Raw genomic sequence first — 19,406 nt, forward strand, 5'->3', positions numbered from 1 at the left:
AATTTAAAATGAGTTATTCCTCTAAACCTGACTTCAAATGCCCCAAATGTTTCCACGCAAGCGCCGTTCGGCCCCCAACCCTCAGCAAAATCTGGCCCTCTGGTGGCGAGGAAATCTTTTTGTGGTCCTCTCTATCATCAAAGTTCCTGGGTTACGGCATGACAATATTTCTTCGGCCCTCAGCAACAATCTGGGTTTCTCATGTGGTCCCCCATGAAAAAGAATTGCCCTGATCTAGCCTGTTAAATTAGTTCTCAAAGTGAACCAGATTCATGCATTTTAGTTTAAAATGTACACATTTTTCTTAGAGGGGGCATGGCCCCCCGACCCCCCAAGAGGGTCCAAGCAAGGTCTACCCACCACAATCTCTTCAAATCCTGTGGGAAACATACAGTTATTAGTATTTTCTTTATTCTTAAAAATATACATTGCCTGTTTGTGTTTTGCAATATGGATAATGTTTTATTTATAATTAAATTGAGCATTGGGCCTTTATAAGGATGTTTATTTGTATTATTTCAATTGTCACACTCATCGATACATATTGGAGGTTTGTTTATTAATTGGGAAAAGGACCACTGGAACAAACGCCGCGAACATGAGCCGGCTACTTTTTCAAACTCAAAAGTTTGGGGAACTCTCTGATTTAAAATGAGATATTCATCTAAATTGGGCTTCAAATGGCCAAAATTTTCCGCCTCCGCCCTTCGGACGGTGGCATCCGTGGGCCCGATGTGATATCCTTTCATGGGGCCCGAAATCCCTGGCTACGGCCCTGCGGCCACTGACAAGTGTTCTGAATACACACCTGTGCCTGACGACTAATGTTAGACACACTGGATGTTGTTGAGCAGCTAACATTAGCTGTAGTTTGATAAAGGAAGCACAGATTGAAACCATAGCAGCATATTCAGATAGCTGCTAAATTATAAATGGTCTACCAGACAGCATGCATAACGATAGCCAGATAGTCAATGGACTTTTTGAAGATTGCGAGCGGCTATCCGCTTTCACGACTGTTGTCATATACACTGTAACGTTGATGTTAATGCTAACATCGCTACCGCTAGCCATCAACAGTAAAATGCTAACTAGCCATCTCATTCATGCCAGCCAGCTAATGCTAGCTAGCACTATTGTCTGCTGCAACTGTAGCCCTGTCTCCCGTGTACAAAACCATCGTCTGACACATTTTATTTCCATCTGTTTATGTGACCGTTGGCAGCCAGCTAGGTTGGCTTGTGGCTCTGAGCCAAGCCCGTCTGAGCTGAGAGCCTTTCCGCTCTCCCTATGACGAGTAGATCACATGCTTTTTCAAAGGACACCATTGGTTCCGCGGCGAGGTGATGCCTTCACGTGCACCTCAAAAAGACATCCACAGCATTAAAAATTTGACATTGAAGAATCGATTCTTGGGAGTTTGGAATCGATCCAGGAATCGTGGCATTGAGAATCGCAATCCTTTCAAGAATCAATTTTTTGGAGCACCCCTAGTGATGACCCCCGTTACAGGGGCACATAGACTCTATTGCCTCCTGTAACAGAAAGAGTAGAGAAATAAGGATATAGGCCTAACTTTTTCAACTTGTTTCAATGAAAGCCGTTTAGTATTTTTGCTTACTTTTAGAAATAAAATAAGTTTGGATACGAGTTATTGAATATTGGTCTGTCATGCAACATAGACGAACTATGATAAGGTATTTCCCAACATTTGATTAAAAAAATTGCCCTGGAATTTATCCAAAATGCCCCCAAAACATATTCCATGGAAAAAGGGGTGGGGGGTGGGGGAGTGAATTTCCTACCCTGCTCTGGAGCATAAGAAGAAGATTGTGGAAGAGACTGGCTTGACCTAACCCCAAACCTAACCCCTAACCAACCATCAGGGGGGCTATTGCCTAACCCCGACCTCGTCAACCTCGTGCCTAGTTTCGCTGCCGCCACGTGGCTGCAGTGCTATTGGAAAATAGTTTCCAATAATCCAACTTGCCATTTTCAGCGTGTAGCAACGAGCTAGCGTGTAGGTTTCTGCTGTTAGCTTGCTAGCTCATTAGCGTTGTTGTTTTCACTATTTACAGCTACACATAAGGAGGAGGGAGCGGAAGCCGCTCTGATTGACATGGTCGGAGGCAATGACAAAGCTTGTAATAAGCCGGGAGCGGACATCTGGCACCGACTGAAACAGTCGCTCCAATGGGAGAGCAGAGTAGAGCAGGGGAGGGCTTATCCCAGTAGCCTGTTTCCATGCAGCCAGACTCCTCTCACGGAAGGGAGAGGAGGCTGGCCAGCGAGACTACCTCGTGCCTAACCCTACAACATTCACTGCCAACCTCGTCAGCCAACCACGTCAGCCCCGACCAAAGTAAGAGAGTTACCCCGGGTGTGAAAAAAGTTCCTGAGCAAATGTTCTACTGTTTGAGGACTTGACTGTGAGAATGTGTTGTGCTGGAGCAGCCAGAGAGTTCTACTGTTTGAGGACTTGACTGTGAGAATGTGTTGTGCTGGAGCAGCCAGAGAGTTCTACTGTTTAAGGACTTGACTGTGAGAATGTGTTGTGCTGGAGCAGCCAGAGAGTTCTACTGTTTGAGGACTTGACTGTGAGAATGTGTTGTGCTGGAGCAGCCAGAGATTTCTACTGTTTGAGGACTTGACTGTGAGAATGTGTTGTGCTGGAGCAGCCAGAGAGTTCTACTGTTTGAGGACTTGACTGTGAGAATGTGTTGTGCTGGAGCAGCCAGAGAGTTCTACTGTTTGAGGACTTGACTGTGAGAATGTGTTGTGCTGGAGCAGCCAGAGAGTTCTACTGTTTGAGGACTTGGCTGTGAGAATGTGTTGTGCTGGAGCAGCCAGAGAGTTCTACTGTTTGAGGACTTCTGAGGCAGCCACACCCTGTTGGCTTTTGCTGCTTTCTCCATTTACCAATGTACCAAGTAAAGAAAGGAAAAAGATATTTAACAGTTCACAGAAATAAATGAAGTGAAAACTGGGAAGCACCCTCTGTTCTGACCATGCTGGGGAAACATGTAGTATTGAGTGTTTGTAACAAAGTAGTCCTGTAGATATGGCATCAAAACACATTTACTAATTGCATTATTAACAAGTCCTGTGTATTTTTTTCCACTAGGCTTTCACACTGAAAATGAGCAGCGCTGACTACGGCTCCCTAGATTGTCCAATATTGGTGGCTGACCAGTCCTGAACACCTTCAGAGGTATGTGAGCTAAAATAAAAATTGGGGGGCCAGGGTTGGGGGAGGGGCCAGGGGTGTGACGCTGAGGGCTGTCGCGGGTGGAGGTGTGCTACCAGTAGGGGAGTCTCATGGCCAGGGGCGGGAAACGGTGGGAGGGGACAGTGTGCAACAGTGACGCTGTCGCTAACCCTGGGGTGCTCCCCCGGAGTGGTGGGGATGTGGATCATCTTGACTACTGGACCCCCAGAGAAAGCAAGTGTGCCCCCCCACAAGTCTATCATGCAGTGATTTAATGTCAAAAAGTCCTGCCCCAAGATACAGACTTGACCCCTGCACCGGAGCTGTATATTTTTTGCAGTGTGCTCGTTGTTCACTTTTTCCACTTGTTTTCCTGTAACCTGAGAGAGAGAGAGAGAGAGAGAGAGAGAGGCCGCTTTCACACCGGCCTTGAAAGCCGTAAAATGCACGGAAAATGAGATCCGCGCCTCCGATGTGAAAGTTGTGAATGCGGGTTGGTGGGTAATCGCCTTTCGTTCCGCCAGTGGACCTAGTCACAGCGCCGGGTTACCCTGCAACCCACCTCCACCTGAAAGCGTAGGAGCGGCAAGCTGGAATGGTGCGAATGTTCACCTCATTCATAAAAAAAAATACAGGGGAAATCACCTCATCCAGCAAGAAAGGCATACGTGAAAGTAAAAAAAGGCGGCCATTTTGTATTCGCTCCCAAGCACGTTTGACCTGGTCCCTGCTGATTGCAGCTGAACGCTGCATGGAGAAATATCACTAAATCACCTGCGTAAAAAGGTTATCATGAACCAGTGTTTCCCCCCTGTGGGGCGCAGTGGCATTACAGGTGTAGCCTGGTAAACCAGCCCGTCATGTGAACTCACATTTCATTTGGTTCTGCGTGACGTCCCTTAAGCCTGGGAGGGTGTTTAAGCTGCAGAGCGGAAGAGCCAATAAGTCATGTGATTGACAGCGCAAGTTGGCCAATCAGGAACGCTACTAGCACTGCACTAACAAAACAATAATGGCCGCCTCCTTGCCTGATCGTCTCAAGGAGTAATGTCAGCGTTTGTCTAGTTTAAACAGCCATAAAGTGCAGTTATTGCAGAAATAGACTCAATAACAACAATTAAACAAGTACAGGAGTATCGCCGCAACCGCAGAGTTTCTCGGCGGAAAATATCTTTTTACCATTCTCCCGAGTGGATTTGGGTTTGACTGGATCCGACGCTGATTGGCTGAAGGAGTTGTCTGCCAAGGCAACTATGCCCGCCCATGCTCCCGCCCCTGTAAGGACTGGGTGAAGAGTTGGGGCCAGACCGTCACGCAGAACCAAATGAAATGTGAGTTCACGTGACGGGCTGGTTTACCAGGCTATTACAGGTGGGGCGCAGGGGGAAATGCAGAAATGCAGCGCGGAACCAATGTTTTGACCATTTTGACATCAGACTTCTTTCCCGGCAAGCAATAAATGAACCCCGCTTCTGTAGTGACTTCGCATTGATTCCATGGATGGTTAATTTATATTGCCAAATATTTGAACGTGTTTTGTTTAGTTTTGCACAGGTTGCACTTTATTGTTATTATTTTGAAAATTTGTGCAGTGCAAAACAGGTTCATTGCAGCCACTAATACAGTGATAATAAGACTTAATGCAAATTTGTCTTGCCAAATATTTGTTATTTTTTGCACAGATAGAACTTTATTGATATTGTTATAACAAAGTGATTGCACACTTGATGTTATTTCAATAAAAGTTCAACTTGTTACACTTTTGTTGGGGCGGTGGGGCATGAACATTTGTCCTCCTCCAAAGTGAGGCATGACAAAAAAAGTTTAAGAAGTCTTGTGCATATTGGCATGCATCTCATCTTAGAGATTTTGTCTGAACAAGTCATCAATTTAATTGTGTGTTATGCAGTGTTTACATCAAATTGGCTTTTTTTTTTGTTATATTTTCATAATCTAAGATTTTGTCCTTAACTCATTGAGTGCCAATGACGACAGCTGTCGTCAATTCAAATACTGACGTAGAGTGCCAAAGACAACGATTGTCGTCAATTGCGTTTTTTGACGGGGGGGAGGGGGGGGGTCCATCGAAGCCAGATCTATGTCCTGTAACATTTTGGGACATGTTGAATGTCTATAACCTATTTTACCGAGCCATTAGGTGGCGACAGTGCTCTCCAGATGACAGAAATGTCAGGAATACAGCCTGAAATAGCCGTGATCAAAGAGGAACCGCGCTCATGCTGCAGCCCAGAGCCATCATGTAGATGGCTCTGGGCTGCTTGCCAACAGCAATCAATCCGCGCACACAACTGAGCTCCTCTGCCTGTCTGTCTGTCTGCAGTTTCTCCACACATTACCCACCAGAAAGGCAGCACCCGACGCCGAGGGGGCCAAACCTTTAGCGGCAGGCCCGCTTGGCATTTCCTTGTTGCGGCTGTGAGCTGCCCAGGAGCCGCGCGGCGCAAAAACGGAGAGAGGGTCCTGACTGGGTGCGTGTGGGGAGGAGTTTGCAGCTGACTCGGGGAGAGGGGGGGAGAGGGGGGTGGGGCACGCATGCACCACAGAACTAAACCAGGTCACATCATCAGAAAATATTAGCTAGAGTCAGTGAATGTGCTTGAAATGCTGCATTTCACAAAAGGGTGAATATCTCAGCTTCCTGATAGAAATGCATATTTTTGCTGTTTTTTACCTATCTTCTCCGGCTCATAACTAAAGAACGGAAAATGGTATCAATAAACTTTTTTTTGCTGATGATACAATAGAGTCTCCTTGTTCTTTTTGGGTGTTCGGTGTTTACATAGTAATATCACACAATATTCTGTGGGCCTCGAGAAATCACTGAAAACGCTCTGAAACTCTGGCACTGGGAGCGTCCGTTCTCCAAAAGTGGCTGGCACTCAATGAGTTAATATGTGTTTACAGACAGACGGCGATACAGCTACTACCATGGAGGACTCACAACCTCTGCTGCCTAAGACACAGATCAGTGATGTAACTGGTCCCAACAAGCCTCTGCCACAGGTACATTCATGTTTATCCCTTCAGATTGTATTCTAGAGTGTCATGCTTAATGGTAGTCGAATATTTCAGACAAATGTTAACCTTCAGAGGGATTTTCTTCTTGGTTAATTCACACGTGGTGACGTGGGCCACTTTTATGGCTTTTGAAGTTTACTGAACAGTGTGAAATGTTTACTGAACATGTGAAATGTTTACTGAACAACAGTGTGAAATGTTTACTGAACAGTGTGAAATGTTGAGTGAACAGTGTGAAATGTTGACTGAACAGTGTGAAATGTTTACTGAACAGTGTGAAATGTTTACTGAACAGTGTGAACTGTTTACTGAACAGTGTTAAATGTTTACTGAACAGTGTTAAATGTTTACTGAACAGTGTTAAAAAAAACATTGATGTTTCAAAGTCATAAAAGTGGCCCACGTGTGTGAAAATTGTATTGCTGAACACAAATGACCACGCCCATAAACTTTTGTTTTGTTTGTTTGTTACTGAACAGTGTGAAATGTTTACTGAACAGTGTTAAATGTTTACTGAACAGTGTGAAATGTTTACTGAACAGTGTTAAATGTTTACTGAACAACAGTGTTAAATGTTTACTGAACAACAGTGTGAAATGTTTACTGAACAACAGTGTGAAATGTTTACTGAACAACAGTGTGAAATGTTTACTGAACAGTGTGAAATGTTTACTGAACAGTGTTAAAAAAAACATTGATGTTTCAAAGTCATAAAAGTGGCCCACGTGTGTGAAAATTGTATTGCTGAACACAAATGACCACGCCCATAAACTTTTGTTAGCCACAGACCTTATTTGATGCATTTAGGCCAGGCATGTCTGAAGTCCGGCCCTGGGGCCAATTGTGGCCCGCGGACAGATTTAAAGTGGCCCTCGGCTTGTCTCTCAAAATATGCTATATGTGGCCCTCTACACAGTATTGGTTAATCAAGCAAGTTCAATTTGCATTTTTTCCCTTCACCTAACGATGACAGCACCATCATACAGTTTGTACAGGAACCAAGTAGGAACAGCACATGCAGAACTGTTTTCAGATGGTAAACAAAATATTTAGAGTACATTTGTATGTGATTTTTGATTAAAAAAAATTATAACCCATATGATGCAAGAACACCTGGCCCCCCGACATTTTCACATGATCTAATCTGGCCCCCATTCAAAAAAGTTTGGGCACCCCTGATTTAGGCTAAGTGAAATCCCCATTCTAAAACCCCATACATTTCCTCCTTCAGAGATGGGAAGTAACAAAGTACAAATACTTTGTTACTGTACTTAAGTAGATTTTTCGGGTATCTGTACTTTACTTAGTATTTATTTTTCTGACGACTTTTTACTTTTACTCCCTACATTTTAACACAAGTATCTGTACTTTCTACTCCTTACATTTCCAAAACAAGCTCATTACTTTAGTTTTAATGCATGACAACAATGATTAAACCGAGAAGAAACGGGGTAGAATTAATAGAGATAGTTCATTCCCCTAAATGTCAGCTTGTGATTGGCTCTCTGTAGAGCAGCTCACCAGGCTCTGCAGTCTGCTGGGTAACTTTCGGTTCAGCCCTCGACTTACTCTGAGTCTGCTAACTTGAATGGGCTAAAATAATGTAATCATGCGGCACTTCTAGACTTTCTAAATGTTATTGGACCAAATGGATCAAATTCTGATAGTGAAATGAGTCATTTCGCAGGGGCTGTGTTGTGATTGCGATGCTCAAAAGCATGTATCCAGCTCAGCTCAGCTCAGCTGACTCCAGACCAGTAGTCATACTCGCACCCGCTGAACTGATACGCAGAGCCCGGTCAGCTCTCCAGAATGACAGAAAAAGTTTAAGAAGTCTTGTGCATATTGGCATGCATCTCATTTTAGAGATTTTGTCTGAACAAGTCATCAACTTAATTGTGTGTTATGCAGTGTTTACATCAAATTGGCTTTTTTTTGTTATATTTTCATAATCTAAGATTTTGTCCTTAACACGTTCACTGCCGTTGACGAGATATCTCGTCTTAAAAAATCCAACGGTTGACTGCCGTTGACGAGATATCTCGTCTTAAAAAAAAAAAAAAAAAAATTGACGGTGGGACGTTGATCTAACCCTTTTACATCTCCTATTATAATATGGGAGCCACCGAACGTGTACAATCCATTCCACCGACCCACTACGTGGCGACAGTGCTCTCCAGACTATTGAAAGCCAAGCAAAGACAGCAGCATGAGGAAGCCATTCTCATGAAAATGGATGGGGCGAAAACGCTTTCGCTTTCGCGCTGGGTGCTGGCGGTGGGGGATTGCAAATTTGCATAATAGATTATGGGTGCGACATACTTTGAAACACGCAGCATAAATAAGACCAGAATCGCAAAAGCTTCATCAAAGCTAGCCGAAACCCCAAGAAACGAGCGAGCCCATCCAGACTCAGAGCGGCCGCCAGCAGACAGGCAGGCAGCAGCAGCAGCAGCAGCAACCCACTTGTGACACGCCCGCTGCATGCAGAGCCACGGAGGGAGGAGAAGAACACACACGGAGGGAGGAGTTTGAAGGAGAGGGGAGTTTCCTGCTGTTATGGAGGAAATTACTGTTCAAAACTATTGTTTAGATGTCTGACGTCTTACTGATGCCAAAAATAAATTTAAAGTGACTGTTCTATCGAATTTCACAAAAAGCCATTTATCTCAGCTTAAATTTTCAGACGCTGAAACCATGCTGTATTCAAATGCTAATGCCTACATAACTACTAACTCTACAAACTAACTATTTTAGACAGAGAAAGCACACATTCGATTAGTTATTTTGAGATATTTTGTGTTCACAAAATCCTAACACAAAATAATCCTCGGCTGTTGAAAGATGAGCCAGAATCCTCAAAAAAACCCTCTGGCAGAAGCTACCTACAGTAAAAAAAAAAACGGCTGGCAGTGAATGTGTTAATATGTGTTTACAGACAGACGGCGATACAGCTACTACCATGGAGGACTCACAACCTCTGCTGCCTAAGACACAGATCAGTGATGTAACTGGTCCCAACAAGCCTCTGCCACAGGTACATTCATGTTTATCCCTTCAGATTGTATTCTAGAGTGTCATGCTTAATGGTAGTCGAATATTTCAGACAAATGTTAACCATCAGAGGGATTTTCTTCTTGGTTAATTCACACATGTGGGCCACTTTTATGGCTTTTGAAGTTTACTGAACAGTGTGAAATGTTTCCTGAACAGTGTGAAATGTTTACTGAACAGTGTTAAATGTTTACTGAACAGTGTTAAAAAAACACATTGATGTTTCAAAGTCATAAAAGTGGCCCACGTGTGTAAAAATTATATTGCTGAACACAAATGACCACGCCCATAAACTTTTGTTAGCCACAGACCTTATTTGATGCATTTAGGCCAGGCATGTCTGAAGTCCGGCCCTGGGGCCAATTGTGGCCCGCAGACAGATTTAAAGTAGCCCTCGGCTTGTCTCTCAAAATATACTATATGTGGTCCTCTACACAGTATTGGTTAATCAAGCAAGTTCAATTTGCATTGTTTCCCTTCACCTATGACAGCACCATCATACAGTTTGTACAGGAACCAAGTAGGAACAGCACATGCAGAACTAATGTTTTCAGATTGTAAACAAAATATTTAGAGTACATTTGTATGTGATTTTTGATTAAAAAAAAATATAACCCATATGATGCAAGAACACCTGGCCCCCCGACATTTTCACATGATCTAATCTGGCCCCCATTCAAAAAAGTTTGGGCACCCCTGATTTAGGCTAAGTGAAATCCCCATTCTAAAACCCCATACATTTCCTCCTTCAGAGATGGGAAGTAACAAAGTACAAATACTTTGTTACTGTACTTAAGTAGATTTTTCGGGTATCTGTACTTTACTTAGTATTTATTTTTCTGACGACTTTTTACTTTTACTCCCTACATTTTAACACAAGTATCTGTACTTTCTACTCCTTACATTTCCAAAACAAGCTCATTACTTTAGTTTTAATGCATGACAACAATGATTAAACCGAGAAGAAACGGGGTAGAATTAATAGAGATAGTTCATTCCCCTAAATGTCAGCTTGTGATTGGCTCTCTGTAGAGCAGCTCACCAGGCTCTGCAGTCTGCTGGGTAACTTTCGGTTCAGCCCTCGACTTACTCTGAGTCTGCTAACTTGAATGGGCTAAAATAATGTAATCATGCGGCACTTCTAGACTTTCTAAATGTTATTGGACCAAATGGATCAAATTCTGATAGTGAAATGAGTCATTTCGCGGGGGCTGTGTTGTGATTGCGATGCTTAAAAGCATGTATCCAGCTCAGCTCAGCTCAGCTGACTCCAGACCAGTAGTCATACTCGCACCCGCTGAACCGATACGCAGAGCCCGGTCAGCTGACTCCAGACCAGCAGTTATACTCGCTGAACGTGGACTGTTGTTTTAAACTATGTTGTCATTTAGCAGATCATCTCAGAAAGGCAGCGGCTGCAACTTGCAGGCATTTTTAAAATGTCATTATTAAATAATTACCTTTGCTAGAGGAACGTTAAGTGAATAGCCTACTTTCTAACGTGAGGGAAGCACACAAAAACAGGACAAGCAGAGGGTTATAATTCTTGCACAAAGGATAGTTACATCTTGTCTTGTGTTTTTGAATCTCAGTGTATGTGCTCCAGAGGCTTCAATAAAGTAGGAGACACCTTGTATCCAACAGTTAAACATTTGTGATTAACTATTTGCATATTCATATATCCTGGAAATATTAATGATGTCATTTTAAGGATTTTAATGGGATAATTTGACCGGTTTTGTGGAAAAACCACAGCACACATTATTAATCAAAGTAGAGTTTTAAGATGTATAAAAACATGTTTGTAGGGGATATTTTGAGTTTAATAGTCTTCAAATTATATTATTAATATGACATGAGGTTCGGTTAGCTTTGCACAGAAACATCCGGTAAAAATACTTTTTACTTTTACTCTTTGAGTACATTTCATAGCCTGTACTTTTTTTTACTTTTACTTGAGTAAATACTTGAATCAGTACTTCTACTTTTACCAGTCGTTTTTTACACAAGTAACTGTACTTCTACTTAAAGGGGGACTTACCCCCCCAGATATGGGACAAAACGGCATGCTGCTTGATTTGAAAAAACCTATGGGAAAAACCAAGAAATGAAGGCGAAGCACATCTCTTCTTGTCTCACTATACTCTTTGGCTGTGCTCAGACAGGAAACTTCTGACATTTTTTACAGGAAAACGACGCCATGACAGTTTGCAGACTGCGGCCCAGCTGCAGCTACTCCGCTCTGCGGCCCGCAGTACAAACACAACATTCTCCCCCTCCCTCCTCCTCTCTCTCTCCTCTCTGCACAATCGAAGTGGTTGAGTGGTTCTCAATGTGAGGTCCTTGAGAGGATTCCAGGATTCTCCTTTATCTCTCAACCTAATATATATATAATTCTGGACAAAATCATATCTAGGCTACAAAAAAAACAAAAAAAACATCAGATCTGAGAGACCAAATCTCATCATATGGGGGTCCATTGCCCCAATGTGAACTAAATTAGGGGTCCTTAATATGAAAAAGGTTGGGAATGATTTACAGCAACACAATGCCATTTCCTTCCTTTTATTTCTATTTATGATTATAGTGGCTTTTAGGCTTGGAGTTGGGATGAGCCGGGAAAGGGTACAGGGGGAGTAGGGGAGTTACTATCTTGGAATCCCATAGTCTTTGGTTCATCGTGACGTCAGGTTGTACCACATTTTGGGCATTTTTGAGGGCAAAAAAAGCAGGTTTGAGGCACTTATGCGGCTGCAAATGATACAAATGGTACAATGGTAACAGTTTGGTCTCAAATGTGGAAATTTTGACCAGAAATCTTCAAACACCACCCCAAAAGTCATATTGGTTAAAAGCTGAAAAAAGCGTTTTGGGGGTTAGTTACACTTTAAGTACAGAATGTGGGTACTTTTTAGGGATGCACGATAGGGATGTCCCGATAACACTTTTTTGCTGACCACGAGTACTGACATTTGGGTACTTGCCGATACCGAATACCGATACCGATACCGATAGTAATTAATAATGCCATAACAACGACTTTATTTTTTTAATTTATTTTTTCATCAGATGTTCCTCACTTTCTGGGTATAACAAATTAAATGTGCCAGTTATGCCATTGCTGACATTCATTTCCCTGAACAAACATGGCACCACTGCCACACATTTCACTTCAACTTTCACATTCAGTGCATTTCAGTAACACACAACATAGAACTGTAGCAGAACAACTGCAACAATAGTAGTTAGTGCTGTCTGTGAGGCCTACGCCTCAGAGAAGTCAGAAGTAGGTTATTTTTGTGCAAAAAATAAATAATAATATTAAAATAATAAAATATTAGCACCACCAAACAGGGGGATTAATCTCAGCTCTATTCAGTCAGCAGCATGTATTTCACATACTGGATAGAAGAGGCTAGGTAACTGAGATAGCCTTTTCAATTATCCAGAGTAGACTCCAGAGGACACACTAGGCTATATATGTACCAGTGTTGATAATAAAATAAAATAAAACACATATTTCCTGAACAATCATGCATGGCACTGCTACACATTTCAAAGTAACCTGTAACACATTCAGTGGATTTGAGTATCACACAACCTGAATATACTATAACTAGCAGAACAACTGAAATGTATCTTTAGTGTATGTTAGTGGCAGTGCTATCTGTGAGGAGTAGAGGACTAAGCCTTTTTTGGAAAAGTGGGGGGCAGATTCTTTTTGATAAAGAGAAGCATCTCAGCATGCTCAGCTGTGATCCTGTTTCTGGTTTCATCTACAATGTGTGACAGTGAGCTAAAAAGCCTTTCACTATCCACACTGCTGCATGGTGCTGAGAGATATCTGCGAGACATTTGGGCCAGAGTGGGAAACCGCACTTTGTTAACTCCCCAGTACTGCAGTGGTTTATCATCTGGGGCAGCTAGGGTCTCTCCAAGGTATGTGTCTAACTAACTGAATGGCCTCACCTACTGGTGCTGCGCTCAGTGCTGCTGATGCTTGCTCACTTGCTATCTCATCAAACACAATGTCCAGACTGCTCCTACTGGCCTGGGCCTTGCGTTGCTTTCTGGCAGGTGGTTTCCCCAGATCCTCCTGGACATCTGCTTCTCCTGCAGACAGCTTCCGCAGCTCCACCCTCACCATCTCTTTGGCTTCTGCAGCAGTGTTGACGTTTGAGAAGAAACAATCTTTGTATCTAACACAGAGAAAAATAAATATTTTAGCTGGTAACAGACAAGCTAGTCTCAAGTTGTCAGAAGGAATGTCAGCAATCAGCATATTGCCTTCAAATCATTTAACAAAGCAAATTGATAATGCTTTTATTTTTTATGGCCAACTTTAATCAATTTGCTTTAAGTGATTTGAAGGCAAGTAATTATCACTTGCTTTCTCTCTCTCTTTCTCTCTCACACTCTCTCTCTCTCACACACACACACACACACACACACACACACACACACACACACACACACACACAGACACACACATTACCTCGGATCGAGCACAGTTGCGATGCTGTAGAGTGGGTTTGTTTCAGTGTCAGAGAAACGTCTCGTCACGGCTGCAGCCAGAGTTGCTTTCATTGTTTTGATGCCTTGGTCCTCTTCTGTTTCTGTGGTCAAAAGTGGGCGAAGCACAGTCACATCAGGTATCACATCTGAGGCCAGGGCATCAGCTTTGCTCACTCTATTGGTTAACTCCTCAAACGGGGACAGGACAGTCAGAGACTTTTCCAGGATGGCCCACTGATTTGCGCTGAGGTTGTCGGGTAGCTCATATTCGGATCCATATACCCCCAGAGCCCGCTTCTGCTCGGTGAGACACTTTATCATGTAATACGTGCTATTCCAGCGGGTCTGCACGTCTTGCTGGAGTCTGGCTGGCGACTGAAGAAGCTGGATCTGGCTAATGGCGAATGTTTAAAATGACCCACTATTCTGCGTCCGACTGCCACCGCGTCTGCTACACTCCTCTGAGCCAAGAGCCCCTTGTTAACAGCCAGCTGGAAGGTGTGGGCTACACACGACAGGCTGGGCAGTCCAGCATCCTTCATGGCTTTAATCGTGTTTTTTGCACTGTCCCGGACCACAACGTGTACAGAACTTTTCGGTATCCCCCACGTCTGAAGCATATCATCAAACACGTCTGCGATAGCTTGGGCAGTATGTGAACCCCGAAACTGCTTCGCTTGTAGAATGACATTTTGTGGGGTGAAATCCTCGTCAATCCACTATGCAGTTAAACTGATGAGAGACATTGGGCTTACGCTGCTGCTCCAAATATCGGTGGTGAAGCTGAAAGCCGATATGCCCTGCAAGAAGGTGTTGATGTGCTCTTTCACGAAGTCGTGTAGCTTTGGTAACTCCGTGTCTGTGATGCAATGACGGCTGGGAATATCGTACCTCGGCTCCAGTACACAGAGAAGACGGCGAAATCCCGTATTTTCCACAACGGACAAGGGTCGGTCGTCAAGAGCGATGTACTTGGTAAGTGCATCAGTTATTTTCACTGCCCGTGGGTTTTCTCTTGCCATCTTCTCTCGCTTCTCCAGCGTTTGCTCAAGAGTTGGTTGTTTTGTGCTGGTGCTAGCATTAGCAAACTTCTTGTGCTCAGCCTGATGTTTGCTCTTCAGGTGTTTGATCAAATTACTTGTGTTAAATGAGCTGTTCTTCGCGCCTCCTCTTGACACTTTAGCAGAGCAGTCTGCTTTGCTGTATCACAAAATGCAGTATCGCAAATCTTAAAATATGTCCAAACTGCTGACATGTTGCTCCACTGCACACCGCGCCCACCTATCTAGATTGTACGGCTGCGGCACGTTGCCGTAAAGTGGTATCGGGCAGCTGTCGCAAGCAATATCGGGCAAGTACGAGTACAGCAGAATAGGCCAGTATCGGCTCATCGGTATCGGGCCATCTCTAATGCACAATATGGATTTTTAGAGCCGATACAATAAATGATATATATGCTTCTCTTGGCTGATAACCGATACGATAAACCGATAATTATTTAACATTTCTGTATTAAAAAAAGTAAGTTCTTCACCTGTATTTTATGCACACCTGGGGTTAAAAAAAGAAGAAAGAAAGGGCAGATGTAGTGAGCAAAGATGGATGATTTAATATTCCATAGCTCTGACCTAAGCAAATCTGACATCACTATTGTGAACACAAACAACACTTCTGATATCTCTCTTCCTTCTCTCCCCTCTCTCCCGATGAAGTGCTTAAACTCATGTTGTGCTCGCAGGAGCTGGTTTGGTTATGAAATATGATTATTAATAATTATGAATTATTAATATTCATAGATTTATTAGATTTGACAGAAAATATTGTATTCTCTGTAAGATTCGGGGCACCACTGTAGTTAAGGCTACAGACCTGTCTAAAAGTCAGTTATGACTAGTTTAGACACCAAACCAAATTGTCATATCAGTCTCATAATGATATAATGTACATTGTACAGTTGATTGAAGGGTCAAAGTTCGTAAGCTTCTGTCACAGATTTCCACAGATAAAATACCTCATGAATAACAACCAAGATTCATAGCATTATGTAATAAAAAGATTTAATAAATCGCAATATCAATTGACATTAACATAATGATTAAAATATCAGTTCATCACATTTACTTTACAACTAATAGTCTACCACATCTATAGCTAATAACTAATATGAATAAGCATTTGGAGAAGGTGGAGTGTCTTATGTCACCCCAGGATTGGCTGAGGGGCGGGCTGATCGTGTGTAGACCGCCTCCTTTTCAAAATGGCGGTTTTGCCAAAGTTGAGGAAGGATTGGCCTGGTCAGACAGAGGTGGCTGGGGGGCGGTCTGGAACCGCCTCCTTTCCAAAATGGCGGTTCTGCCGAATTTAGGAAGGGATCACTCTGCCTGCCTAGCCTGGATCACTCTGTGTGAGTGACTAATCAAACTCTCTAATTCAGCTTAACTGTATTTTTGCGGGTGGACATTCTGAACATCTCTAGACCGTTCCAAGCTTAGCCCTCCCGGTTGAACGGGCTCAGCTGGGAGGCCGAGAGAGTGGGGGAGGGTGAGAGGGAGAGGGAGAGAGGAGAGTGGCCCGCTGATGGCCGCTAAGTTCTTCTGAACTTAGCGCTCACCTTCAGGCGTCTATATCATTCAACAGTGTGCAAACATTGTACATCAACATACAGGATACTGTAATCAACACATACATGGTAATGCATTTTAACCCTAACTGCCCAGAACCATTAAACCATGAATGACTCTCACGTGGGTCTCGCTTTGTGAGCGGGTTCCTCTGTTGCTCTGCACGCGCCTCTGGGGTGCCGTGGAGCGGATGGCGTTGGTTCGTGGGAGCGATGGCCTGCAGCGCGGTTCACCCTGGCCTGGAAAAGCGGGCAGCGGACGTCTGCTGGGGGTGCAGATGATGCCTGGGGTTGACGTGCAGTCTCTCTGCTCGTGGAGTCGAGGTCTGCTGCTTTGGGTCCCTCTCTGTGGCTGGTTGCAAGCCACGGTCTGTCTTGGGCGTCTTTCGTCTGCAGCAGTTGGTTGGATCTGCTGCGGTGTGGCTCTTCTGCTTCTTCTGCTCCTCTTGGTCTGCTGAGCGGTCTGCTCGCGGTACGGTCTTGTTGTCGGCTTTTGCGGTCCAGCTGGGCTTCTCTGGGCAAGGAGAGCGGCTGGTCTACGCGCGAGTTTGAAAGCACAGGAAGGGCTTTTCCGTGCGACTTATAACGCTAAACCGACTTAAATTAAACTGAGATTAAGTGGAACTATCTCAGTTTACGCATGCTATGTCTGGTGGGACTTACGGCCTTGGTAGGCGATTTCTGGTGCTGCTGTGGCTCGGAGTCCTCTGGGCCCGGGTCAGGCCTGCAGGCCTTGGTCCCTCCTTTGTTGCAGAGAGGGTACAGAGAGCGGGGGAGGGGAGCCGGGTCCTGGCCCCTCCAGTCCCTTGGTTCAGCTGCCTGCGAAAGCTTACTTGAGACTCTAACTTAAGACTGTTTCCCAACAGTTTTGTTGGAGATTACATATTAAAATGAGCATGCATGGTGGGCCAATCACATCGTTCGGTGAGTTGGGCTAAGCCCAGCCTACTTTGTGTTATTTGAGTGGGCTCAACCCATTCTGTAAGTTCAACTGAAAGGTCTCTCTGTTCACCTTTCGGTTGTGGGGCACTTGGTCTTTGAAGCTCAGGGAGGTGTGAACGTCCTGGGGGTTGAGAGATAAAACAATGGCCGGAATCCTTTGAGGCTCGGCCTCCCGCTGTGCGGGTATCTGTAGGGTGTGACCCAGCCATTTGGTTCTCTCTGTCTTCACCCCGAATGTGAGGCCATATCTAAACACAGGCAATACACTCAAATGTCTCACATTCAAACATATAAGTAATACAGTACAGTCCATAATGTGTCGATCACAACATCCCCCCTCCTCGTCTGTGGACTGCTGTCGACCTGCGGTCCGCGGGCGAGGATGAAGGGCTGTACAGTCAGTTTGTGGTAACTTTTGGTCACCATGTCCATCTGTTCTGTGGGATCAAAGTGTCATATTCTGTCTAGGCAGTTCATAGTTCATCATCGGTTCAGGCTTGGTTCTGGGCAGACTCCTAACCATACCTAGACTCATTACCATATAGATAATACAACCTTAAGGTCACATACACAACATCATTTCAAAATCAACAGGGTAAACAGGGAAGGGCAGGAGGAGAGAAGGAGAGAGAGGGTGACAGGGTGTGACTTTGATGTGTGCTGCGTTCCAGCAGTGTTGTGCTATGTGTCTATGTGTCTATATGTAGCTATGTGCCCAGCTTTGTCATCTCCTGGGAGGGCCTCTGGTGGTTTGAAGGCCCACCCTGCCCGTCAGGCGTCTGGCGCCCGTTCGGATGTCTGATTGGGTGGAGCGCCTAGTGCGCTGAGGAGGCTCACACCCTGCGGTGCGACCGTGATGTCTCTGTGGGCAGCGACTACCCCCCTTGGCTCTGTCCGGCAGAACCGGGTGGTCTGGCCTGCGTTGTGAGCGTGTGCGTGGTACCGTCTCTGGGTCCGCACACACGCGGTGGGTGGGTTGAAACTGGCCATTTCTGCTTTTTGCTTCGGTTTCCACCTCCCACGCTATTGAGGCGGTTTTGAGGACCGTGCGCATGCTTCGGTCATACCAACGTGCGTCTAGGGCTACGGCTGGGCGCACCGAGTCATGCAGACCGTCTAGGAAAAGTTCCTTGAGACGTGGCACGTCTTCTTGATCCGGGCCATTTCTACCTTGACTATATATCTTCTTCAAGCGTCTAAAGTAATCCCTAGCATGTTCCTGGTAATTCTGTTTGACGTGTAAGGCCGCGTTCCTCCCCGCCGCTGGCGACTGGGTAAGGATGTACTCTTCGCCCAAGGCTTCGCGGAGCTTGTCAAAGTCATCTCTGATATGGGAAGGTTGCGTTTGGATAAACGCACGCACGTGCTTTGAGCTCGTGCTCCATATCAGTTGAGCTTTCTCTCGCGGCGAGGCGTGTGGCAGAGCCTGCGAACCACGTTCGACTTCGTTGAGATAATCGGTCAAGTGTACCTCGTGACTGGCGGGATCAAACAAGTCGATGTCGTTGGCTATTGACTCCAGTAAGTGATAGCGTGACTCTGCTTCTCGGAGAGAGAGTTCTGACTCACTCTGTTTTGGCAGTGGAGGCTGCAAGAAGGAGTGGCCGTTTGCCCGATCGGGCACCAAAGCGCGACTAATGTCATCATGCCGGGGGTCCCCCCTTTCGGGGGGAGGGGTGGAGGAGCTGACTTCCTGTTTCCTTGGTGGACAGGAGCTAGAAAGTGAGTGAGGCTGGATAGCCTCTGGTGAAAAAGACCTATCAGCGCACCCGTTGGTGGCCTGAGCAAATGACGGTTTATAATGCACAGGGCGGTAGTCGATCGACTCGCCACGGGCGTGATAAATGGAAAGTCGGTAAGACACACGTTCCTCCCTGCAGGGGGTTGCAGTGTGGATCGTTTTGTCATAACCGGAAGTGGCGCTGTCACGTCGTTTGACTGTCAGCGGTTTGTGCTCTGAGGTGGAAGTCAGAGCTGGATGAAAGCGTGAATAACGTCTGAGTCTATACGTAGGTTGCTCGGATGAAT

The 19,406-nt window shown here is 44.8% G+C and overlaps 1 protein-coding gene across 1 annotated transcript in view; it reads left to right on the forward strand.

Annotated features, from left to right (window-relative positions):
• The window catches only part of LOC310771092 (protein NLRC3-like), a gene marked incomplete at its 3' end in the record, with an annotated part of 77,127 nt that overhangs the window by 12,215 nt on the left and 45,506 nt on the right, over nucleotides 1-19,406 (forward strand). Inside the window, exons 2-4 of the mRNA XM_083663764.1 lie at nucleotides 3,125-3,211; nucleotides 6,134-6,232; nucleotides 9,186-9,284. Coding sequence (XP_083519890.1) covers nucleotides 6,158-6,232; nucleotides 9,186-9,284 — 174 coding nt within the window. The 5' untranslated portion in view covers nucleotides 3,125-3,211; nucleotides 6,134-6,157. The remainder of the gene's footprint in view (nucleotides 1-3,124; nucleotides 3,212-6,133; nucleotides 6,233-9,185; nucleotides 9,285-19,406) is intronic.

Source organism: Poromitra crassiceps, assembly GCF_964638095.1.
Source record: "Poromitra crassiceps genome assembly, contig: HAP1_SCAFFOLD_348, whole genome shotgun sequence".
In the NCBI taxonomy this organism is placed as follows: domain Eukaryota; kingdom Metazoa; phylum Chordata; class Actinopteri; order Beryciformes; family Melamphaidae; genus Poromitra; species Poromitra crassiceps.